Here is a 27,264-nt window from a genome sequence, read left to right on the forward strand (position 1 = left end):
ATTCATATAGGTAATACCAATAAATATAAATGTGTTTAATTCACAGATTAAAAGAAAGAGATTTTTCAGGTCATTCATAAAGCAAAATAAAATAAAACCAACTGTATGCTCTATCTAAAAGAACAAACTGAGGCACCTTTTTTTGCCCACAGGTCCTGTTCCTATGATATAATGAAAGCATTTTATTTTATTTTATTTTTATTATTTTATTTATTTATTTTTAATGTTTATTTATTTTTGAGAGGCAGAAAGAGATCGAGTGCAAGTGGGAGAAGGACATAGAAAGAGAGAGAGGGAGACATAGAATCCCAAGCAGGCTCCAGGCTCTGAGCTGTCAGCATAGAGCCCGACAGAGGGCCCAAACCCACAAACCGTGAGATCATGACCTGAACTGAAGTCAGATGCTCATACGACTGAGCCACCCAGGCGCCCCAAAAGCATTTGAAAAATAAAAATACTAGGGGGTTGCTGGGTGGTTTAGTCAGTTGAGTATCCAACTCTTGATTTCGGTTCAGATCATGATCTCCACAGAGCCTGCTTAGGATTTTCTGTCTCCCTTTTTCTCTGACCCTCCCTGCTCCCATGCCCTTGCATTTTCTCTCTCTCTCTCTCAAAACAAATTAAAAAAAATTCAAAAATGTAAAAAAAAAAACTGAAATCTTAAGATTAAACATGAAGGATTGAAGAAAGATGTATTAGGCAAATACAAATAATATGAAACCAGGAGTTATGATCTGGATACTAGGCAAGGCAACATTCAGACCAGAAAGCTTTAAGACAGAGAAATATAAATGCCAAACCCACAGCAACTATGACCACACAAAGAAAGGAATTAATTCAAATAACCTCTGAATATGCACTCTGACCATATATGGCCTTAGTGAAATATATTCTAAGCACACACACACACACACACACACACACACACACACACAACACAAACCAAACAAACTGCAAAGAAGGCTTGAATATCACTAAGTTTTTTGGTTGTTTTTTTTTCTTTCTTTCTTTTTTTTTTTTTTTGGTGGTTGTTACTGGCAACAGTGTTGGTATAGTAATTCTGAAACTATTTTTGCAGACTCAACTGAGTTCAGGAATACAAGGAGATTTGTGAACACTTTCATATACATAGGAAATAAAATAATTTTGGAAAGTCACAAGTATCTTCTAGCCCTGGCCTAACAGGAGTGGCTAGAAAACACAGTTTTTTAAAAAGTACACAAATAGTTGCACAGTAATCTGAATCTACTTAATATTTAACTGTATGCTTAAAAATAGTTAAGATGGAAAGTTTCATGTTATGTATATTTTACTATGTGGCAGGCACTAAGTCAGGATGTTGATATATATCAGCCCTAACTTGAGACTATCCCTGGAAGAAGGGTATTGTTATTTGCCTTTCAGAGATGACTAAACTGAGGCCCAGAGATGGGAATAATGTCACACAAGATCAAAAAGAAGTAACAGACACTAGACTTGACTATGGGTCTCTTTAATCCCAAAGCTTATATGCTCTTTCCACCATAACCAACTAACTTTTCAAAAAGAATATTAACAATTAAGTTTTACTTTATTTTAAAGGCAGGGACATATACTAATTTTGTAATTGTTGCATATTTGTTGTTACTGAGTAGTGACAGTGGCAGTTTTAAGTAGTTTTACCAAGAATTCACCATACAGGAAATAATTCCAGAGGAGAGGTGTTTGGTCTCTTAGATAGTAACATCTGTCCTTACTAAGGATTATTATTACAGGTCATATCCTCTGCATGAAAAATATAGAACCTAACAACTCAAGGTGGAAGAGATTCAAATCTAAGTTATATGTCTAATCTGTGTTTAAATACAGTTTTCGGGACACCTGACTGGCTCAGTCAGTAGAGTATGAGTTGTGAGTAGAGTTGTGAGTTTAAGACCCACATTGGGTTTAGAGATTACTTAAAAATAAAATCTTAAACAAACAAATAAATAAAATTTTAAATTTTTAAATAGTGTAAAAAAACGTTAAGTCTAATTGAAATATATTTTCGGGCCAGCATGCATTAGCAACATTATGTTCAGAAGCAAAAGCAGTGACTCCTAAGTGCTCATCAGCATGTGGTGGCCCTGTTATCCCTGGGAATTGCCGATTAGTAAGTTCAGAGACCACAAGAACCTAAGTTCTGTTAGTACAAGGTAATTAAAAAATATCTTCACAATTACATTGCTCAAGAAACCCTTTCAAGAAGATGGAGAAATTAAAAAAGCAAACCACTGAATATCATTACATAATAATATTGTTATACAGTATTTACAAACTATGTCTTAAAATGCATGATAAATATTAAATAGTATAAATGTATTTATGAATCTAGAAATAGTTATGTAGGGTGTGAAATACATCATAATGCCACCAAAATCCAAACCTGACAGTCCATGGATAAGAACTAGTGTAGTGATAATAACTAGAAGAGAACAAAGAGCCTTTTAATTCCTGGAATGTGATAAATTATAGTAATCTTTAAATATACATGCCAAAGTGCTTCCATAAGTAAAAATCCTTACGTAAATGTGAAGAAGCTGAAAGACAAAAATATCAGTCATGATCCATGCCACAGTTCAAAGAGGTATTAAAGTCTGGATAGTAGCCAAGACAAAAGAGAAACATTTGAAGAATTTTATTTCAAAAAGATAATCATACAAATGCTTAGCATAATAATAACTTATATTTAATGCCTATTATGGTATAATGGTCAAAAAAGTAAGCCCTTGAGAAGTTTTCTTGTTTTGTTTTGTTTTGTTTTGTTTTTGAGAAAGAGGAGCAAGTGAGTGAGGGGCAAAGAGAGAGAGAGAAAGAGAGAGAAAGAGAGAGAGAGAGAGAGAGAGAGAGAGAGAAAGAGACACAGAAGAGAGAAGCAGGGCTCACTTGCGGCTAATGGTTTACCCGAAGCAAGGTTCAAGCTCACCAGATGTAGGACTTGAACTCACAGACTGTGAGATCATGAACTGATGATCTCATCAGATGCTTAACAACTGAGCCGAAGTCAGATGCTTAACAACTGAGCCACCTAGGCACCCAAGAAAAGTTCATTATATCAGAGCATTCAGAGGTGCTTCTCATGCAAAACTCCTTTCAGCATATATTACATATTTCACAAGTGATTTACAGGAGAAACAATTTGGGGCGCCTGGGTGGCGCAGTCGGTTAAGCGTCCGACTTCAGCCAGGTCACGATCTCGCGGTCCATGAGTTCGAGCCCCGCGTCGGGCTCTGGGCTGATGGCTCAGAGCCTGGAGCCTGTTTCCGATTCTGTGTCTCCCTCTCTCTCTGCCCCTCCCCCATTCATGCTCTGTCTCTCTCTGTCCCAAAAATAAATAAAAAACGTTGAAAAAAAAATTTAAAGGAGAAACAATTAAAAACTGACGGTAAATATGAGTAGCATGTCTTCTAGCTGTAAATTGTGTCCTTTACCAACAAATAAAAGAAATCCAATCTGTAAATTATTCATTAAAATTATTTCCTTTATATGTCACTACAAATTAAAAAGGGTTTTACTGATAAATGTATTCTCTTTCCTGGCAGAGTTGTTCCTTTCCATCCCCTTCCCACCTATCCTTATGTGGTAGCTTTACTATTCAAGTCCACCATCAGCAGTCAAAGCTTGGGCCTTGAATTTGTACCTGTTCATATATTGTTACCAATTAGGGAAGAGATAAGTATAGAAAGACTAAGTGTTTAGAAATTTCGATAGCAATTTGACAGGGTAATTTCATGTATGTTGAATCTAAAAATAAGATATTTGGAAAACATATATAGTACATAGTATAGTATAAGTACATACAGATTTATATATTTTTAAAATTAAGGACTACTGTGGTATAATTTACATACAGTAAAATTCAACTCTTTTGGGTGCCCCTCTAAAGTTATCCCTTCTCCTAATGCCCAGTCCCTGGCAACCACAGATTTGACTTCTCTTCTTCCAATTTTGCCTTTTCTATTATTTCACATAAATGGATAATAAACTATGTAGTCATTTGTGTCTGGCATCTTCCACTTCACATAGTGCTTTTAAGATTCAGTCATGTTGTTGCATATATCAATAATTTGTTCCTTTATATTGCTAGTAGTATTCTGTCTGAATTTATCAAAATGTTTATCCATTCACCAGTTGGTAGATTTCTGGGTTATTTTCAATCTTGGGTGACTATGAATAAAGTTGCTATAAGCATTTATGTACAAGTCATTTTTTGGAAATGAATATCCAAATGTTCTAGCACCATTTTTTTTGAAATGACTATCCTTTTTCCATTGAATTATCTTGGCATTGTTCTTAAAAATCAACTGATTTTATATCTGTGGGTCTATTTCTAGACCTGTATTCTCTTCCACTGATATATGTCTACCTTTACACAGTGTTACCTTATCTTGATTCCTATGCCTTTACAGTAAATCTTGAAGTGAAGCAAGTCCTCCAAATTTGTTCTTTTTCAAAACTGTTTTGGCTATTATACTTCTTGCGCCTTTCCATAAAAAATTTAAAATCACCTGTCAATTCTGCAAAAAGCCTCCTGGGATTTTAATTGAAATTGCATGGATTCTATAGATTGCTTTGAGGAAAACAGGTATTTTAACATTGTCTTCTGATGAGTGAAATTTAGTCTATGTCTCTACTTCCTTAGGTCTTCTTTAATTTCTTTCACCAATGTCTGCAATTTTCACTGTAAAAATATGGAATATATTTTGCTAGATTTATCCTTAAACATTTCATATTTGAGGATACTATTATAAGTAGTATGTTTTATTCTAGTTTTTAATTGCTCATTGGTAGCATACAGAAATACAATTAGTTTTTATACGCCAACCTTGCATCCTATAACCTTTTAAAACTTATTAGTTCTAACACCATTTTCATCGATTCTTTAAGATCCTCCATGTAAACACACATTTATATAGAGAGACAGTTTTAACTTCTTCCTTTCTAAACTGAATGTCTTTCCTTTCTTTTTCTTGTATTACTAAATTGACTAAGACTTCCACTACAATACAGATTAGAAGTAGACTGGACATCCTTGACTTGCTCCCATGCTTAAATGGAAGACATTCAGTCTTTCATCATTAAGCATGAAGTGTTTCTTGTAGGTTTTTCATAGATAACATATAAATAGGCAGATGGACTTCTCTTCCTGTTTGCTGACAATTTTTATCATTATTTTGTCCAATATGTTTTCTGCATCTATTGAGATGTTTTCTCATTTATTCCTTAATACTGTGAATTACATTAATTGATTTTCAAATGTTATAATAACTTTGCACTCCTGGATGATCTCCAATTGGTTATAATGTATAATCTTTTTAATATACTGCTGGATTTAATTTACTAAAGTATTGCTAAGAATTTTCATGTCTGGCTGGCTCAGTTGGTAGAACATGCCACTCTTGGTCTTGGGGTTATGAGTTCAAGTCCTACCTTGGGCACAGAGCCTACTTAAAAAAAAAAAAAGAATTTTCATGTCTTATGTTTGTGGGGGATATCATTCTGTAATGATCATTCTGTATCATTTTATTTTCCTATAACGTCTTAGTCAAGGTTTGGTGTTTCCATGGAATATTTTGTTCCTATCCTTTTCACTTACTTATATGTTTGAATTTAAAGTCAGTTTCTGGAGTTAAGATGGCAGACATGCAGGGGGACCAGGATTTCCCTCAAACACAGTTGTATTGAGGTCAGAACACTTGGAACACCTAAGAAATCTATCTGCAGAATGACAGAAAAATCTCCATAGGTGGAGAGAGACAGCCTGGCGGGACAGAGGTGTGTGTATGCAAATTGGGGGAGATAAAACAGCATATCAGAGGCACACTGGAAGAGAACAGTCCCCTCCGTTGAGTACTGTGGAAAGAGAGTATACTGCTCCCCCCCACCCCGCCCCGCAAGGACAAAAGACCCTGCAGGCACCAGCCATATTGGCAGGGTGGAGTGGCACCATCCCAGAACTTGGTCCCCACGGTGCGGGATCCTTTAAAACATCGGGTCTTGAATCCCAGCCAAGTGCCCAGGAGGCACAGGAAACTGTGGAGCAGGGCAAGCCGACTGCCCACGCCACTCTGTGAGGAACAGGGTGGTCTGACACATGGTCTAGGGAGGGAGACTGCGGTGTCACCATTTTTCTCCCCATCACCAACACTGTGGGGCTTTAGGGAACAGCACAGTGGCCCCCAGTGGGGGCAGTACCAGCCTACCCCAAACCCCACCCCTCTGTGCCTGGCACTTGCTTATCTACTGGAGCGAGACTGACACTGAGGGAACCAGACAGCCTCTCCTCCCAACCAGCACAGCCACAGTCCCAGGCACCAACAGACAACTGTCCTGTGGTTTTGTATGTTAGTCTGTTCTCTCTCTCTCTCTCTCTCTCTCTCTCTCTCTCTCTCTTTTGCCTCTTTTCTTTCCTTCTCTTCTCTTTTCTCTTTTTCTTTCTACCCTCTTCTTTTTTTCCCTTTGGGATCAGGCCCATAGTTTCTGATTTGATTTTTAGTCAATTCTTATTAAATACATAAATATGTTTTTCTTTCTTTCTCTGCTTTGTCTGTTTAACTGGGCATTTTTACTTTATTCTTTTACCCCTTTTCTATATTTCCTTCTTATTTTCCATTCCCTCTCTCTCTGGATTATGCCTTATAGTTTCTTTGATTCTCTGCTTGGTCTTTTTTGTTGCCCCTTTCATTCTTCTCTTTGTGTGGTATCATGTCCCCTGCCCTTTCCTTTCTTCCAGGGTTACTTCAATGAACAAATCAAAGCACACCTGGTGGAAGGTCTAAACAATCCACCACTACAAGTAAGGAGAAGCTTTGTAGAAGACTGACCAGTGGGATAAAGCAGTAAAATACGCAACAAAAGAGTGCAAGAAAAACACTCTGAAAACACTTGCTGGGGGTGCCTGGGTGGCTCAGTCGGTTGAGCGTCCAACTTCAGCTCAGGTCATGATCTCGCGATCTCGCGGTCCGTGAGTTTGAGCCCCGCGTGGGGCTCTGGGCTGATGGCTCAGAGCCTGGAGCCTGCTTCCGATTCTGTGTCTCCCTCTCTCTCTGCCCCTCCCCCGTTCATGCTCTGTCTCTCTCTCTGTGTCTCAAAAATAAATAAACGTTAAAAAAAATTTTTTTAAAAACACTTGCTGAAGTGCCAGGCCCTGGAGAGTCTATGACCCCTTTTTAATATAGTAGTTCTCACAGGTGCAGGACACACAACAAGCTATTAAAACAAGACAGAAACCTAGCCAAAATGACAAAACGGTAGAATTCTCCTCAAAATAAATTCCAAGAAGAAATGTTAACAAATTGCTCAAAACAGATATAAACAATATATCTGAATAAGAATTTAGAATAATAGTCATAAGACTAATAGCCAGGCTTGAAAAAAGCACAAAAGACAGCAGAGAATCTACTGCTGCAGAGATCAAAGACCTAAAAAATAGTCACAATGAATTAAGAAATGCTATAAAAGAGATGCAAAATAAACCAGAGGCACTGACAAGGAGGATGGGAGAAGCAGTGGAGAGAACAGGTGAAACAGAAGATAAACTTACGGAAAAAGATAAACTTCCTTTTCCTTCCTGAAAAAGGAAGAGAAAGGAAATTACTAGACCATGAGGGGAGAATTAGAGACCTAAGTGATTCAATGAAATGAAATAGTATTCGTATCATAGGAATTCCAGAAGAAGAAGAAGAGAGAGAAAGGGGGAGAAGGTTTATTTGAACAAATTATAGCTGGGACCTTCCCTAATCTGGGGAAGGAAACAGGCATCCAAGTCCAAGAGGCACAGAGAACTCCCTTCCAAATCCACAAAAGCAGGTCAACACCATGACATATCATAGTGAAACTGGCAAGTTACAAAGAGAAAGAGAGAATTCTGAAAGCAGCAAGGGACAAACGGGCCTTAACCTACAAGGGTAGACACATAAGGGTAGTAGCAGACCTGTCCACTGAAACTTGGCAGGCCAGAAGGGAGTGGCAGAAAATAGTCAATATGCTGAATAGGAAAAATATGCAGCCAAGCATCCTTTATCCAGCAAGGTTGTCATTCAGTATAGGAGAGATAAAGGCTTCTCAGACAAATAAAAACTGAAAGAGTTCACGACCACTAAACCAGCCCGCAGGAGATCCTAAGGGGGAATCTGTGAGTGGAATGCTGCTAAGACTACAAAGGGCCAGAGACATCACCACAAGCACAAAACCTACAGATAACACAATGACACTAAATCCATGTCTTTCAATAGTCACTCTGAATGAAAATGGACTAAATGCCCCAATCAAAAGACATAGGGTATCAGAATGGATTAAAAAAACCAAGATCCATCTCTATGCTGCCTACAAGAGACTAATTTTAGACCTGAGGACACCTGTAGATTGAAAGTGAGTGAACAGAGAACCATCTATCATGCTACTGGATGGCAAAAGAAAGCTGGGGTAGCCATACCTATATCAGACAAACTTGATTTTAAAACAAAGATTGTTAACAAGAAATAAAAAAGGGCATTATATTATAATTAAAGGGTTTATCCATCAAGAAGAGCTAACAATTGTAAATGTTTATGCCCCCAATGTGGAAGAAGCCAAATATATAAATCAATTAATCACAAACATAAATAAATGTTTAGATAACAATACTGTGATTGCAGGTGACTTTAATACTCCACTTAGAGCAATGGACAGATAATCTAGGCAGAAAATCAATAAGGAAACAACGGCTCTGAATGACACATTGGACCAGATGGACTTAACAGATATATTCAGAACTTTTCATCCAAAAGCAGCAGAATACACATTCTTCTCAAGTACAAATGGAACATTCTCCAAAATAGATTACATACTGGGTCACAAAACAGCCCTCAACAAATATAAAAGGATTGAGATCATACCATACATATTTTCAGATCACAACGCTATGAAACTTGAAATCAACCAGAAGAAAAATTTGGAAAGCCCCCAAATTCATGGAAGTTAAAGAACATCCTACTAAAGAATGAATGGGTCAACCATGAAATTAAAGAAGAAATTAAAAAATATATGGAAGCAAATGAAAATGAAAACACAACAGTCCAAACCCTTTAGGATGCAGCAAAGGTGGTCCTAAGAGGAAAATACGTTGCAATTCAGGCCTATCTCAAGAAGCAAGAAAAGTCCCAAATACATAACCTAAACTCACACCTAAAGAAACTAGAAAGGCAGCAGCAAAGAAAGCCCAAAGCCAGCAGAAGAAGACAAATAATAAAGATTTGAACAGAAATAAACAATGTAGAATCCAAAAAACAAACAAACAAACAAAAAAACAAACCCAAAACAAAACAAACAGTAGAGCACATCAATGAATCTAAGAGCTGGTTTTCTGCAAGAATAAACAAAATTGATAAACCACTAGCCAGACTTCTAAAAAAGAAAAGAGAAAGGACCCAAATAAATATAATCATGAATAAAAGAGATCACAACCAACACTAGAGAAATACAATTATCAGAGAATACTATGAAAAATTAGATGCCAACAAACTGCACAATCTGGAAGAAATGGACAAATTTCTGACTCTCACACACTACCAACACTCAAGAAAACTTGAACACACCCATAACCAGAAAAGAAATTGAATCAGTTATCAAAAATATGCCAACAAATAAGAGTCCTGGGCCAGATGGCTTCCCAGGGACTTTCTACCAGACATTTAAAGCAGAGTTAATACCTATTCTTCTCAAGCTGTTCCAAAAAATAAAAATGGAAGAAAAGTTTCCAGACTCATTCTATGAAGCCAGCATTACCTTGATTTCCAAACCAGAAAAAGACCCCACACTAAAAAGGAGAATTATAGGCCAATAGCCCTGATGAACATGGATGCAAAAATTCTCAACAAGATACTAGCAAATCAAATCCAACAGTATATTAAAAGAATTATTCACCAAGACCAAGTGGGATTCATTCTTGGGCTACAGGGCTGGTTCAATGTTTATAAATCAATAAACGTGACACATCACATTAGTAGAAGAAAGAATACGAACCATACAATCCTATCAATAGATGCAGAAAAAGCAATTGACAAAACAGAGCATCCTTTCTTAATAAAAACCCTCAAGAAAGTTGGGATACAAGGAACATATCTTGATGTCATAGATGCCATATATGAAAGGCCCATAGCTAACATCATCCTCAGTGGGGAAAACCAAGAGCTTTCCCCCTGAGATCAGGAACATGACAGGGATGTCTACTCTCACCACTGTTGTTTAACATAGTGTTGGAAGTCCTAGCATCAGCAATCAGACAACAAAATGCAATAAGAGGCATTCCAAACAGGCAGGGAAGTCAAATTTTCACTCTTCGCAGGTGACATGATACTCTACACGGGAACCCTGAAAGACTCCACCAACAAGCTGCTAGAGTTGATACATGAATTCAGCAAAGTCACAGGATATGAAATCAATGTACAGAAACTGGCTGCATTTCTATACACCAATAATGAAGCAACAAAAGAGGTATCATGGAATCAATCCCATTTACAATTGCACCAAGAACCATAAAATACCTAGGAATAAATCTAACCAAAGAGGTAAAAGATCTTTATGCTGAAAACTATGAAAGTTTATGAAAGAAACTGAAGAAGACACAAAGAAATGGAAAAACATTCCATGCACATGGATTGGAAGAACAAATAATGTTAAAATGTTGGTACTGCCCAAAGCAATCTATGCATTCAATACAATCTCATTCAAAATAGCACTAGCATTCTTCACAGAGCTAGAGCAAACCCTAAAACTTGTATGGAACCACAAAAGGCCCCAAATAGCCAAAGTAATGTTGAAAAAGAAAACCAAAGCTGGAGGCATCACAGTCCTTGGCTTTATAAAGCTGTAATCAACAAGACTGTATGGTACTGGCACAGAAAAAGACACACAGACCAATGGAACAGAATACAGAACCGAGAAATGGACCCACAAATATATGGCCAACTAATCTTAGACAAAGTAGGAAAGAATATCCATGGAAAAAAGACAGCACTGGGTGTTGTATTAGTAATGAATCACAGGAATCTACTCCTGAAGCCAAGACTATACTGTATGTTAGCTAACCTGACAGTATAAATCAATCAATCAGTCAGTCAGTTTCTTGAAGAGAGCATTTAGTTGAGTCTTACTTTTCTATCAAATCTGACAATCACTGCCTTTTAATTGTTTACATAGCTATTAATGTAATTATTGATATGGTTGAATTTGGATCTACCATCTTGCTAACTGCATTCTGTTTGTCCCATCTACTATTCTGTTTCCTTTTTCTTCTCTTCCTGCCTCCTTTTGTATTATTTCTTATAATTCCATTTTATCTCTACACCTGGTTTATTAGTTATGCACTCTTTTATTTTCTAGTGGCTGTTCTAGAGTTTACATCTTTAACTTATTACAGTCTGCCTTCAAATAATATTATACCATTTCATGTGTAGAGATGGCCTTCAGTGTCTGTAAGGCCATGACAGTTGATCTGGGTAGTGGCCTTGTTGTTATCCTTACCTTCAATGCACCAGAGATTTCAAATTTGGTCACTGTTGAGTCGCCACAATTTTGTGCATCTAGATGGGGGTTGCAGTGCAATGAAAAAGACAAAACTGGTCCCTCATCACAGTGTAAAAAGCCCTGTTTCAGTGCATAAAGTATAGTAATGACAAGATCGTCCAACCTATGGTTGCCATAACTGAACTGTTTAGCTACAGAACATTTCTTTCGGAACTTATGACACATTTATGGATAGCAAAAAGATTCATACTAATTCACATCTAGCAGAGAGTAAGGTACTAGGAGTGACTAAGCAAATATTTTCACTTTAAAAAGTTTATTCTGTAGCCTATCATATAGCACTGCTAATCTTCTCCCTTTCTAAAACTAGATTCAAAGCATTTGTTCAAATTTTCCCTGATGTAAGGGTAAATTTTTAAGGAATACTTCAAAATGTCCCAGATTTTCTCTGGAAAAGGCATATCAAAATAAACTACAAATCCTGCCAACCAGCAAAGGTGCTAACTAAATGGAGACATAATGAGAAGAGAAAGTAGCCTTGAAGATATTTAGGAAACTATATCTCTAATTTCCCACTGATAAAGAGTTTAGAAGCAATAATTATTTTAAGTATGATCTCATGTCACTTTTATTATGAGCTTATCACTTTCGTGCTCTTTTATCTTCCCCAACAAAATAGCAGACACCTGAAGAATAGTGCTGTATTCATCTTTGTACTTCTCAGTGTCTAGTTCAGTGCCTGGCACATAGCAGGCTCTTAATGAATATATACAGAGTGAATGTACATCAAGTGAAATGAATAGATCTGGTAATGGTTCCACCTAGCTTTTTCTTGTGTCTTTTTCCTATGGGCTATATCCTCTCATCTCCTCCCTTTCTTTTTTTTTTTTGCAAGTGCATAAAATTGGATCTCAGAGAATCTATACACACCAGCATCTGTCTTTATACCCACTGCTGTTTGAAGACTCTGCTGGCAGTCCTATCTGCCTGATCAGCTGGCCTCACATCTATAACAGTAGCATTAGGGCTGAGATAGTTCTAGCTCTGTCCTTTTTCGGATGACCCAGCAGCCTACTTGGTGGTCAGCCTTTGTAGCCAGAGAAGTTTCTCATAATCACCTCAGGGCCTGAATGAATGGATTTCTATCTGACCTGCCTACTTTTCCTCCTCAGTGGTCATATGCCACCAGTGACTCACATCCTCAACCCCTAAACCTTTTGGAGTCACAAACAGGCACATCATTTTATGTTAATATATTTTATTATTCAGTTTTCCACATGCTGTGATCACCTTCTATTAGGACAGATAAGGAGAATGCCATTGAAAGGAGAAATTATGCTATTTTTCTTTTTGAATCTTTTAAATTTCCTAACATAGCAATATGCCCACAGTAGATACACATTATTGAATACGTATATACTTTAGTTTTTCATTTCTTTGTCCCAAAACCTCATTTTTACTTCCTCATACACTTCCAGGGGGATGCTAATGTGTGTCTTGATGAATGTTAACTGATAATACCTGATAAGACCAAACATACCTTGTAGTTCAATAAAGTTCATATTTTTTCATAATCACATATTAACTAATGTCATTATTCCTATAGATTTTAAAGAAAAGAAACTCTTACCCAGCCTTAGCAACACTTATGGTTTGTTGCTCCATTGCCTCATGGATACTGGTTCTATCATGCTCTTTGAGACTGTTAAACTCATCGATACAGCAAAGGCCCGCATCTGCAAGTACTAATGCTCCAGCCTCCAAATTCCATTCTCCTGAGTCTTTCACAGCAGTTACCGTCAGACCTAAGGAAACAAGCAAGCTACGTCAGCTTTTATTTTCAAAAGCATATCTTATATCTCTGAGGGCGAAGTACCTACATTTTAAAGGGAAGGGCATAGAGTCAACACTTTTATTTCTATTCTGTATAGAATGGATGGCATCAGACAGAGAGCTGGTAGTTCCCAAGGGGAGGCAGGTGGGAGGATGGGCAAAGCAAATGAAGGGAATTAAGAAGTGTGAAATTATTTGTAAGTCACAGCATGTAAAGTACAGCATAAGGAATATAGTCAATAATAGTGTGATAACTTTGTATGGTGACAGATGGTAACTAGACTTATGGTGAACATTTCATGATGTATATAAATGTCAAATCACTATGTTGTACATTTGAGACAAATACAATATGGTATGTCAAGTTTACTTCAATTTAAAAAAATGGATGGCATCAGGACAACTATTTCAGATATCCAGACACTGGAAGGCCTCAGAAGATCCTATGTTCTGAAAATGTAAGATGTGTTATTAAATATTTTGTAGCAACCAGAAGTCCCCAAATTTTCTGTCTCTCCTTGGTGGGTACCCTCACTGAGTGACCTAAACTTTTAGAAGGAGCAAACAGAGCTCTGGAGACCTTATGACATCTTATCACAAGATGTTCTGTATTATATGCTGTTTACAGAGAGGGGTCCAAAGACAGAAAACAGTAGATACTACGGTCCAATGATAAAAATGAAGAGTTTGCTCCCAGTCACGGTGTGAGGGCGAAGACTCCGTTATATATCTTCTCTGGTTTTGATTTATCCTTTATACCAGTCAGTAAAGCACAGTGGCCAAAACAAAGGCTTTGTAGTACACCAACCTCGATCTGAATCCTGGATCCGTCATTCTGGCTGTCATACTATAGGCAAGTTTCCTAAGATGTCCAAGCTTCTGTTTATTTATTTATAAAAGGGAGTAACAATGGAATGTATCTTATGGAGTCTTAGATATTCAAATAGAATATAATAAAGCTCTTTAAAAGGTATAGGACACATAACAAGTATTTATAACAACTACTGTTGATAAAAATCGGTAAGCCTCTGGATAGAATGACCAAGAAATAAAAAGAGGAGGGACAAGTTACAAATATCAGGAATGATAGGGGCAGATTACTATAAACCCTACAGACACTGAACTGATAATAAGGAAATACAATGAACAACTCTATATCCTAGGTTTGATGACTTAGATGAAATGGTCAAATTCTTTGGAATACATAAACTGCCAAAGTTTACCTAAAAAGGAACAGATAGCTTGCATACCCCTATATCTATTTTAAAATTGACCATTTAGATCAAAATCTTGCAACACAAAAATCTATAGACTGAGATGACCTCATGGTGAATTCTACCAAACATTTATGAAAGAGCTAATACAAATTCTACACAAAATTTTAAAAATACAGAAAAACAAGGAACACTTCCCAACTCATTTACTGCAATCAGCATTATCAAGATACCAAAACTAAAAACATATTAAAAGAAAACTACAGACCAGTGTCTCTCACATAGATGCAAAAATCTTCCAACAATACAAGCAAATCAAACAATACATAAAATAATGATAGATTATAACCAAGTAAGGTTCATCTTGGGAATGCAAGGCTAATTTTTTAATGAAAATTAACCAATATAATTTACCATATAAATAAATGGAACAAAAAGCAAATGACCACTTCACTACATACAGAAAAAAACACTTGATAAAATTCAACAACTATTTATGATAAAAAAAAAAACTCTCAGAAAACTAGGAATAGAGAGAACTTCTTCAGTCTTATTTACAAAAATTATACAACTAACATATTTGACAATAAAAGACTGAATGTTTACTCCCACCCTCACCCTCATCCCCCAAATTAGAACAAGGCAAGGAGATCTGTTCTCATCACTCATATTCAAAATCATCATGGGGTTCTAGCCGATAAAATAAAGGAAAAGAAGTCAAAACCATCAGAACAAAAAGGAAAAAATAAAATTATTTACATTTCAGACAATATAATTATGTTTAAAATTCCAAATACTTTACCAAAAAATCTACTAAAACTAATAAGTGAGGGTAGCAAGGTTGCAGAATACAAGTCAATATACAAATATCGGTCATATTTCTATATATATTAGAAAACATTTAAAGTTGAAATTAAAAAATAATACAATTTATAATAGTACCAGAGAATATGAAATACCTGGGTATAAACCTTCAAAAATGTACAAGTTCAAGCCCCACTTTGGGTGTAGAGATTACTAAAAATAAATGAATAAAACATAAAAAAAATGTGCAAGATCTGTAAGCAGAAACTACAAAACATTGATAAAGGAAGTCAAATACAACCTAATCAAACAAAGAGATATTCCATGTTCATGAAATAAAAAACTCAGTATTTTTATTTTATTTTTTTCCAGTGGCCTGTGTTTTGTTTTGTTTTAATTTACATCCTAGTTAGCATATAGTGCTATAATGATTTTAGGAGTAGATTCCAGTGATACATCACCTATGTATAATACCCAGTGCTCATCCCAACAAGTGTCCTCCCTAAAGCCCCTTACCCATTTAGCCCATCTACCCCACCCACAATCACTCCAGGAACCCTCAGTTTGTTCTCTGTATTTAAGAGTCTCTCATGTTTTGTCCCCTTTACTGTTTTTATATTATTTTTGCTTCCCTTCCCTTATGTTCATCTGTTTTGTATCTCAAATTTCACATGAGTAAAGTCATGTGATATTTGTCTTTCTCTGCCCAATTTCACTTAGCATAATACCCTCTAGTTCCATCCACATAGTTGCAAATGGCAAGATTTCATTCTTTTTGATTGCCAAGTAATACTCCATTGTGTATACACACACACACACACACACACACACACATATATATACACACCCCACATCTTCTTTATCCATTCATCTGTCGATGGACATTTGGGCTCTTTCCATACTTTGGCTATTGTCAATAGTGCCGCTATAAACATTGGGGTGCATGTGCCCCTTTGAAACAGTACACCTGTATCCCTTGGATAAATACCTAGTAGTGCAATTTGGGGGTCATAGGGTAGTTCTATTTTTAATTTTTTGAGGAACCTCCATACTGTTTTCCAGAATGGCTACACCAGTTTGCATTCCACCAGCAGTGCAAAAGAGATCCTTTTTCTCTGCATCCTTGCCAACATCTCTTGTTGCCTGAGTTGTTTACTTTAGCCATTCTGACTGGTGTGTAATGGTATCTCATTGTGGTTTTAATTTGTATTTCCTTGATGATGAGTGATGGTGAGCATTTTTTCATGTGTCAGTCAGCCATCTGGACGTCTTTGGAGAAGTGTCTATTCATATCATTTGCCCATTTCTTCACTGGATTATTTGTATTTTGAGTGTGTTGAGTTTGATCAGTTCTTTATAGATTTTGTTTTTTGTTGTTTTTTTTTCATTTTTTTTCAACGTTTATTTATTTTTGGGGGGGACAGAGAGAGACAGAGCATGAACGGGGGAGGGGCAGAGAGAGAGGGAGACACAGAATCGGAAACAGGCTCCAGGCTCTGAGCCATCAGCCCAGAGCCTGACGCGGGGCTCGAACTCACGGACCGCGAGATCGTGACCTAGCTGAAGTCAGACGCTTAACTGACTGCGCCACCCAGGTGCCCCTAGATTTTGAATATTAACCCTTTATCTGATATGTCATTTGCAAATATCTTCTCCCATTCTGTCGGTTGCCTTTTTAGTTTTGCTGATTGTTTCCTTCTCTGTGCAGAAGCTTTTTATTTTGATGAGGTCCCAGTAGTTCATTTTTGCTTTTGTTTCCCTTGCTTCCGGAGACGTGTTGAGTAAGAAGTTGCTCCAGCCAAGGTCAAAGAGGTTTTGCCTGCTTTCTCCTCTAGGATTTTGATGGCTTCCTGTCTTATGTTTAGGTCTTTCATCCATTTTGAGTTTATTTTTGTGTATGGTGTAAGAAACTGGTCCAGGTTCATTTTTCTGCATGTTGCTGTCCAGTTTTCCCAGCACCATTTGCTGAAGACATGTCTTTATTCCATTGGATATTCTTTCCTGCTTTGTCAAAGATTAATTGGCCATACATTTGTTGGTTCATTTCTGGGTTCTCTATTCTGTTCCATTGCTCTGAGGGTCTGTTTTTGTGCCAGTACCATGTTGTCTTCATTACAGCTTAGTAATACATCTTGAAGTCCAGGATTATGATGCCTCCAGCTTTGGTATTCTTTTTTGGGACTGCTTTGGCTATTTGGGGTCTTTTCTGGTTCCATACAACTTTCAGGATTGTTTGTTCTAGCTCTGTGAAGAATGAGGTGTTATTTTGATAGGGATTGCATTGAATATGTAGATTGCTTTGGGTAATATTGACGTTTTAACAATATTTGTTCTTCCAATCCATGGGCATGGAATATTTTTCCTTTTTTGTGTGTATGTTTTCAATTTCTTTCATAAGCTTTCTACAGTTTTCACCGTATAGATTTTTTACCTTTGGTTAGGTTTATTCCTAGGTATCTTATGTTTTTTTGGTGCAATTGTAAATGGGATCAATTCCTTGATTTCTCTTTCTGTTGCTTCATTATTGGTGTATAGGAATGCAGTCGGTTTCTGTGCATTGATTTTATATCCTGAGACTGCTGAATTCATGGATCAGTTTTAGAAGTTTTTTGGTGGAATCTTTCGGATTTTCTACATCGAGTATCATGTTGTCTGCAAAGAGTGAAAGTTTACTTCCTCCTTGCCAATATGGATGCCTTTTATTTCTTCGTGTTGTCTGATTGCTGAGGCTAGGACTTCTAATACTATGCTGAGTAACAGTGGTGAGAGTGGACATCCCTGTCATGTTCCTGACCTTCAGGGGAAAACTGTTTTTCCCCATTGAGGATGATATTAGCAATGGCTCCTTTGTATATGCCTTTTATGATCTTGAGGTATGATCCTTCTATTCCTACATTCTTGAGAGCTTTTATCAAGAAAGGATGTTGTATTTTGTCAAGTGCTTTCTCTGCATCTATTGAGAAGATCATATAGTTCTGGTCCTTTCTTTTATTAATGTGATGTATCACGTTGATTGATTTGTGATAGCTCTGCATCCCAGGCATAAATCCCACTTGGTTGTGGTGAATAATTCTTTTAATGTATTGTTGGCTAGTATCTTGTTGAGGATTTTTGCATCCATGTTCATCAGAAAAACTGGTATGTAGTTCTCCTTTTTAGTGGGGTCTTTGCCTGGTTATGGAGTCAAGGTAACACTGGCTTCACAGAATGAGTTTGGAAGCTTTCCTTCCATTTCTATTTTTTGGAACAGCTTCAAAAGAACATGTCTTAACTCTTCTTTAAATGTTTGGTAGAATTCTGCTGGAAGGCCATCCAGCCCTGGACTCTTTTTGGGGGGGAGATTTCTGATTACTAATTTGATTTCTTTACTGGTTATGGGTCTGTTCAAATTTTCTACTTCTTGTTTCAGTTTTGGTAGTTTATATGTTTCTAGGAATTTGTCCCTTTCTTCCAGATTGCCCATTTTATTGGCGTATAAATGCTCATAATATTCTCTTATCATTTGTATTTCTTCTGTATTGGTTGTGATCTCTCCTCTTTCATTCTTGATTTTATTTATTTTGGTCCTTTCCTTTTTCTTTTTGATCAGTCTGGCTAGGGGTTTATCAATTTTGTTAATTCTTTCAAAGAACCAGCTCCTGGTTTCATTTACCTGTTCTATTGTTTTTTGTTATTGTTGTTTTGTTTTTTTTGTTGTTTTATTTCGACAGCATTGATTTCTGCTTTAATCTTTATTATTTCCCATCTTCTGCTGGTTTTGGGTTTTACCTGTTCTTTTTCCAGTTTTTTAAAGTGTAAGGTTAAGTTGTGTATCTGAGACCTTTCTTCCTTCTTTAGGAAGGCCTGGATTGCTATATACTTCTGTCTTAAGACTGCCTTTGCTGTATCCCAGAGATTTTGGGCTGTGTTATCATTTTCATTGGCTTCCATGTACTTTTTAATTTCCTCTTAACTTCTTGGTTAGCCCATTCATTCTTTAGTAGCATGTTCTTTAGTCTCCAAGTATTTGTTATCTTTCCAATTTTTTTCTTGTGTTTGATTTCAAGTTTCATAGCATTGTGGTCTGTAAATATGCATAGTATGATCTCGATCTTTTTGTACTTGCCGAGGGCTGATTTGTGTCTCAGTATGGGATCTATTCTAGAGAATGTTCCATGTGCACTCGAGAGAAATGTGTATTTTGCTGCTTTAGGATGAAACGTTCTGAATATATCTGTTAAGTCCATCTGGTCCAGTGTGTCATTCAAAGCCATTGTTTCCTTGTTGATTTTCTGTTTAGATGATCTGTCCATTGTTGTAAGCGGGGTGTTGAAGCCCACTACTATTATTATCAGTGAGTTTCTTTATGTTTGTGATTAATTGATTTACATATTTGGGTGTTTCCATGTTTGGAACATAAATGTTTACAATTGTTAGACATTCTTGGTGGACAGAACCCTTAATTATGATATAATCCCTTCTTCATCTGTTGTTACAGTCTTTACTTTAAAATCAGATTATCTGATATAAGTATGGCTACTCCGGCATTGTTTTGGCAACCATTAGCATGATAGATGGTTCTCCATCTCCTTACTTTCAATCTGAAGATGACCTTAGGTCTAAAATGGGTCTCTTGTAAGCAGCATATAGATGGATCTTGCTTTCTTATCCATTCTGTTACCCTATGTCTTTGGATTGTTTTGTCCATTGACATTTAGAGTACTGAAAAGATATCAATTTATTGCCATTATGTTCCCTGTAGAGTTGGAATTGTGGTGATGTTCTCTGGTCCTTTCTAGTCATTGTTGCTTTTGGTCTTTTTAGGTTTTTTTTTTTTTTTTTTCATCTTTTCTCCCACCAGAGAGCCCCTGCTTAAAATTTCTTGCAGGGCTGGGTTAGTGATCATGAACTCCTTTAGTTTTTGTTTATCTTGGAAAATTTTTATATCTCCTTCTATTTTGAATGACAGCCTTGCTGGATAAAGAATTCTTGGCTGCATATTTTTCCAATTCAGCACACTGAATATATCCTGTCACTCCTTTCTGGCCTGCCAAGTTTCTGTGGATATGTCTGCTGTGAACCTAATCTGTCTTCCCTTGTAAATTAGGACTTTTTTTCCCTTGCTGCTTTCATGATCCTTTTCTTGACTGAGTATTTCGTGAATATGACTATGATATGCCTTGGTGATGGCTGGTTTTTGTTGAATCTAGTGGGAGTTCTCTGAGCTTCCTAGATTTTGATGTCTGTGTCTTTCCCCAGGTTAGGAAAGTTTTCCACTATGATTTGCTCACATAAACCTCCTACTCCTTTTTCTCTCTCTTCATCTTCTGGGACCCCTATGATTTGGGTGTTATGAGTCACTGAGTTCTCTAATTCTTATATTGTGTTCTTTTGCCTTAGTTTCTCTCTTTTTTCTGCTTCATTATTCTACAGAATTTGTCCTTTATATCGCTGATTTGCTGCTCTGCTCCATTCATTCTTGCTGCCATGGCATCCATTTGAGATTGCAGCTCAATTATAGTATTTTTAATTTCATCCTGACTAGATTTTACTTCTCTTATCTCTGCAGAAAGGGATTCTGTGCTTTTCTTCAACCCCAGTTAGTATTATTATTGTGACCCTAAATTCTGGTTCAGACATCTTGCTTGTATCTGTGTTAAGTCCCTGGCTGTCATTTCTTATTGTTCTTTCTTTTGAGGTAAATTCCTTTGTTTCATCATTTTGAAGGAAGAAAAAGAGTAAAGTAAAAAACAAAAAACATTAAAATTAAAAAATTAAAAATAACACAAAAAATGCTAGTTCCCAGGTGTGTCTTGGTCTGGTTGTTGAAAGCAGCTTGATAGAATAGAGAAAAAGGGAAAAGAAAAGGAAAGGAAAGAAAAAAAGGAAAACATTTGAAAATTTTAAAAAATGAATACAATAAAATAGAATAAAATGAAATGACGAAAGTAAAATTGAATTTGAAAAATTTACAAAAAAGTAAAAGATATAGTAGAAAAATATAACAAAAATTTTATAAAAACAGAAAGTAAAAATAAGTTTATTCTCTTTCTGTATTCAAGAATAAGAAAAAAAAAACTGAATAGACAGACCAACAAACAGAATGATATATGACTGAAATTACATTCAGTTTCCCTTAGAAGTCAAACTATGAAGCACTTTATAGTCCATAAACTAAGCAGGAGGAGAGATTTGTGGTGTTCCACTAGAGTGTGGTGGCCCAGTGTGTGGGACTAGGTGTAGCAGCTCTGTTCTCCACTGGATGGCGCTACTTAGTTCATTGGGGTGGATTGTTGTGGTGGTGTAGGTGTGTATGTGCATGCACGGGAGGGTGAAAATGGCATCACTCAGCTACTTTGCCTCTAGTATCAGAACTCTGTGCTCTCACTGACTGGCAATCAAGCACCCCTTCTTTGTTTCTGGCTCCTGTCCACTCCCCACTTCTACAAAGTCCATGACCAAGTCATCATCTTGTCAGGAGGTACGTCCCTCCCGAGTTTTATCTCAGATGGGGCTATGTTTCCCAACCCCTCACTTCTGAGGGCCCTGCAACTTTGACCAACTCAGACCCTCTAGGGGAGGGTCTCGCTGAGAAATGGCTGGGTGCTGGCCCACCCCCTGGAACATTCTTGGGACCATGCTACTGCAGATGTCCAGGGACTGTGGCCAGGTGCCAGTCCGCCCCAGAAAAAATTCACATGATCATGTAGCAGCAGCAGCATTTCAGGGATTATGGTAAATCACAACACCCATCCGGGCTCCAGGCTTCAGTGAACCCTTAACATCCTTGTTCCAACACCAGTGAATATGGCTGTTCTCCGGGGTCCACTGGAACCTTTGCCTGTGGGGAGGCCGCACAGCCTCTACCAAATGTCCTCCCAGCAGGGAAACTGCCTCTCTCCGTGTGGCCTGAGGACCCCTTGGACCTTGCTGTCTGCTCTTGGGGATTCACCTTTCCCACCAGAGCACTGCCAGGTATCAAGCTGCGGAGTTTCAGACTCTGTACTCTCGCTGTTTATAGAGTCTTAATGGAATTTAAACCCTCTCCTTTCTCCCTTTTTTTGTTCAGTCCCTTGCAGTCCCTTTTTCCTTTCTCCATTTTTTGTTTAGTCCACTCTTTCTTTCTTTCCAGCTGCTCTTGGGGGGCAGGGGGGGGGTGCTTTTCCTGTACTCTCCCCTGTCTCTGTCCTCTCTCCACTAGCAAAAACAGCTCCCTACCCTCCGCAGCTTCTCTCCTCCAGTTGACCTCTCTGTTCCACGTACTTGCTGAGTTCTGTGGTTCAAGTTGTACAGATTGTTGTGTTAATCCTCAAATCAGTTTTCTAAGTGTGCAAGATGGTTCAGTGTTGATCTAGCTGCATTTCAGGGATGAGAGACCAATACTCAGTATTTTAAAGACGCTTCCCCAAATTGTTCTGTAATTCTCCCTAAACTGGTCTATAGATTCAATGCAATTCCAAACAAAATTCGAATGGGATTTTTTAAAATAGAAATTGACAGGGTGATTCCACAATGTATATGGAGAAGCAAAGGAAACATAAGAGCAAACCAAGAAACAAAGTAGAAGGTCTCATATGATCCATTTCCCAGATTTACTACAAAGCTATAGTAATCAACTCAATGACACTAGAAAAAGGATAGACAGCAAGAACAATGGAACAGAGTCCAAAAATGTGCCCAAATATATCTGGTCAAGTGAGTTTTATAAAAATGCAAAAGCAGTTCAATGAGGGAAAGATAATCAGTTCCACAAATGGTGCTGTAATAATTGGATAGCATTATGCAAAAAGAAAAAAAAAATCAATCTTGATCCATACTTCAAATCTCATACAAAAATCAACTCAAGGATCTAAATGAAAATGTAAAATTTATAGATGAAAACTCATAGCAGAAGATGCAGGAGAAAATCTATGTGAGTTCTTCTGTTTTCCAGCCCAGCATTTCAAGAGCTCAGAAGTTGCCACAAGTTGCCACCTCTTTAATAATAAGTAAAAACTTAACCAAACTGAAAAATCAATAATTCTTCTAAGATGCATTAGAGAAGTGAGGTCCCAGGGCAAACCAATGCCCCAAAATTAGAAAGACAGAAATACAGAGAATCACACCTTACCAGGGCAGATACCTCTATGGGAACCAGTAACAGTATAAGAAAACTTGAACTGTAATTGATTTATTGCTGGAGGCTCAGTGTGGATGACTCTGAGAATTAAAATCTCCATTCATAGGGGGACCCTCACACTTTTGTGAGTTTTACCTCCACGAGCCCTCCCAGGTTCTCCCATTAAACATCAGCAATTTTTCTCTGATACTGTGAGCAATGAGTTGGAAAGTCTAAAAAAAAAAAAACAAAACAAAACAAAAAAAACAAAAAACAAAAACAAATTCTAGAGATCAAAAACACTGAAAAAGAAAGGAAGAATTCCTTTGATGGGCTCATTAGCAGACTGGACAGAGCTGAGTAAAGAATCTCTGAGTGTAAAGATACTTCACTTTACTACTGAGTGTAAAGGTACAGTGGAAACTTCCAAAGCTGAAAAGCAAACAGGAGAGAAAGTGGAAAATAACAGAGCAGAATATCCAAGAACTTCCTGACAACTAAAACAGGCGTAACATACATGTAATGGGAAACCAGAATGAGAAGAAAGACAGAAAGGAACAAGAGTGATATTTGAAGCATTAATGACTAAAAATTAGTCATTAATTGATTAATTAATGTCAGACACCAAACCATGGATCCAGAAAACCCAAGGTAACACTGGGCAGGAAAAATGCTAAAAAACAAAACAAAATAAAACCCTCCAAAAAACTTACATGTAGGCATGTCATATTTAAACTTCAGAAAATAAAACATAAAGAAATATCTTGAAAGAAACCAGATGAAAAATACAACTTACCTGTAGAGAAACAAAGATGAGAATCATATACAGTTTCCCCTCGGAAATCATGCAAGTAACAAGAGTAGAATGAAATATTCAAAATATTGAAAGAACAAAACCTCCCAGCCTAGAATTCTGTACCCTGTGAAATTATCTTCAAAAGTGAAGAAATAATAAAGACTTTCTCCATAAAAAATTTTTTTGAGGTAATTTGTTGCCAGCAGACCTGTCAAAGGAAGTTCTTTAGAGAGAAGGAAATAATATAGGCCAGAAACTCAGAGCTATATAAAGGGCCTTGACTGGCTCAGTTGGAAAAGTGTGCAACTCTTGGTCTTGGGGTGGTAAGTTCATGTCCCACATTGGGTGTAAAGGTTACTTAAATAAATAAATAAACTTAAAAAAAAAAAAAGTCAGATCTACATAAAGGAAGAACAACAAAGAAGGACTAGATAAAAGAAAAACTTCTACTTTTTTTATTCTTAGTTCATCTAACTGATAGTAGTTTGTTAAATATAATAGCAATAATGTATTCAAGTATGTATGTTTATATGTGTTTATGTGCAAGTGAAATGAATGAGAGAAATGATAAAAGGGATGAGAGGGAGGAATTAGAAATATTTTGCTATTTATAATACAGTGCTATACTTGCACTGTATAGTGTTATTTGAAAGTGGACTTGGATTAATTGTAAATGTATATTGCAAACTCTGGAACAAACAATTACAAGTTAAAAAGAAGCGCGATTGATATACTAAGGTGAAAAAATGGAATCATATAAAATGCTCAATTAAAAGGCAAAAAAAAAAAGAGTGAAAGATAAAAACAAGAACAAATAAAAAGGACAACAAATAGAAAATGCTAACAAATATGGCAAGTATTAATCCAGCTATATTAATAATCACTTTGAACATCCATGGTCTAAATACACCAAGTCAAAGACCAAAATTACCAGAGTTGATTAAAACACACACACACACACACACACACACACACACACACACACAAAACCAACTTATATTATGTATAAGAAACCCACTTTAAATATAAATACCTACAGATTGAAAATTTTTTAAAAAGAGAGAAAGATATACCATGCTAACACCAATCCCCCCAAAATGGGAGTAGCTATATTAATTTCAGACAAAGCAGACTTCAGGACAAGAAAAATTGTCATGGAGAAAGGGGAGCATTACATACTGGTAAAATGGGGTCAACACTCCAAAATGACATAATAATCCTTAATGATTATGGGCCTCAGAATAGGTGAGGCAAACACCAGTGGAATTCAAAGGAGAAATAGATGAATTTGTATTATAGAGACTTCACCACCGCTCTATCAGAAATGGGCATATCCAGCAGCCAGAAAATCAGCAGGCCATAACTGAACTTGATAGTACCATCAATCAAATGAATATAACAGACATCTATAGACAACTTCATCCAACAGCAGCAGAATGTAATTTTTTCTCCAGATCTCATGGACTATTCACCAAGATAGACCACATGCTGGATGGTAAGATCAACAAATTTATTAGACAAATCATAAATCTTTCCTCAGACTAAAATGATATTAAACTAGAAAGCAATAACAGAGAACTAGAAAATTCCAAATTATGTGAAAATTAAACAACACACTTCTAAATAACACATGGATCAAAGAAGAAAGCTCAAGAGAAATTTAAAAATGTTTTGAACTAAATCAAAATGAAAATACAACTTATCAAAATGTGTGGGATGCAGTGAAATCAGTGCTTAGAAACTTACAGGACTAAGTGCATATATTAGAAGAGAAGATATAAAATTAATAATCTAAGCTTCCACCTTAGGAAACTAGAAAAAGAAGATCAAATTAAATCCAAAGCAAGCAGAAGAAAGGAAATAATAAAAATTACAGCAGAAATCAATGAAATTGAAAACAGGAAATCAATAGAGAATATCACTGAAACCAAAAGCTGTTTTCTTTGACAAGATCAATAAAGTTGATAAATTAATTAAAAAAGAGAAAAGAGGGGCGCCTGGGTGGCGCAGTCGGTTAAGCATCCGACTTCAGCCAGGTCACGATCTCGCGGTCCGTGAGTTCGAGCCCCGCGTCAGGCTCTGGGCTGATGGCTCAGAGCCTGGAGCCTGTTTCCGATTCTGTGTCTCCCTCTCTCTCTGCCCCTCCCCCGTTCATGCTCTGTCTCTCCCTGTCCCAAAAATAAATAAACGTTGAAAAAAAAAAATTAAAAAAAAAAAAAGAGAAAAGACACAGATTACTAATATCATAAATGAAAGAGGGAACATCACTACTGATCCTACAGAAATTAAACAGATAATGAAGATTATTATGAACAAGTTTATGCCCATCAATTTGATAACCTAGATGAAATGGACAACTCCTTGACAGGCACAATTTGCCAACTCACAAAAGAAGAAACAGACAATCTGAATAGGCCCATATCTGTTAAAGTAATTGAATCAATAATAACCTTCTAAATAGAAAGTACCAGGCCCAGATGCCTTCACTGGTGAATTCTTAGAGATATAAAGAAAAAATTATAAACATTCTCTATAGTTTCTTGCAGAAGACAGAAGTAGGGGGAATACCTCCTAACTTATTCTATGGTACCAGCATTACCTTAATATGAAAACCAGACAAAGACATTACAAGAAAACTATAGCCTATATATTTCATGAACACAGAAGAAAAAATCCTCAAATAAAATACTAGCAAACTGAATCCAACAATAAGAATTATACAAAAAGAATAACCAAAAGAATTATATATCATGACCTAGTGGGATTTATCCCAGGTATCCAAGGCTGGTTCAAAAAGTGAAAATCAAATGATGTTATCTGTCACATCAACAGACTGAAAAAGAAAAAAAATCACACAATAGATTCAAAAGTCCATTAACAGTAGAATACATTTAAAAAATGTGGTATATTCATACTGTGGAATAATACAGCAATAAAAAATAAAGTACAGCTAAACACAGTATAGGTGAAATATTAAAACATAATATTGAGCAAAAGAACACATACTCTACAATTTC

At 36.6% G+C, this 27,264-nt stretch overlaps 1 protein-coding gene across 6 annotated transcripts in view; it reads right to left on the bottom strand.

Annotated features, from left to right (window-relative positions):
• The window catches only part of MCM9 (minichromosome maintenance 9 homologous recombination repair factor), a 109,777-nt gene that overhangs the window by 30,306 nt on the left and 52,207 nt on the right, over nt 1-27,264 (bottom strand). For all 6 annotated transcript variants that reach the window (XM_003986512.6, XM_023254296.2, XM_023254297.2 and 3 more), the window contains one exon: nt 13,154-13,328. In XM_003986512.6, the coding sequence (XP_003986561.3) occupies nt 13,154-13,328 (175 nt within the window). The remainder of the gene's footprint in view (nt 1-13,153; nt 13,329-27,264) is intronic.

Source organism: Felis catus, chromosome B2 (genome assembly GCF_018350175.1).
Source record: "Felis catus isolate Fca126 chromosome B2, F.catus_Fca126_mat1.0, whole genome shotgun sequence".
NCBI classification, from domain to species: domain Eukaryota; kingdom Metazoa; phylum Chordata; class Mammalia; order Carnivora; family Felidae; genus Felis; species Felis catus.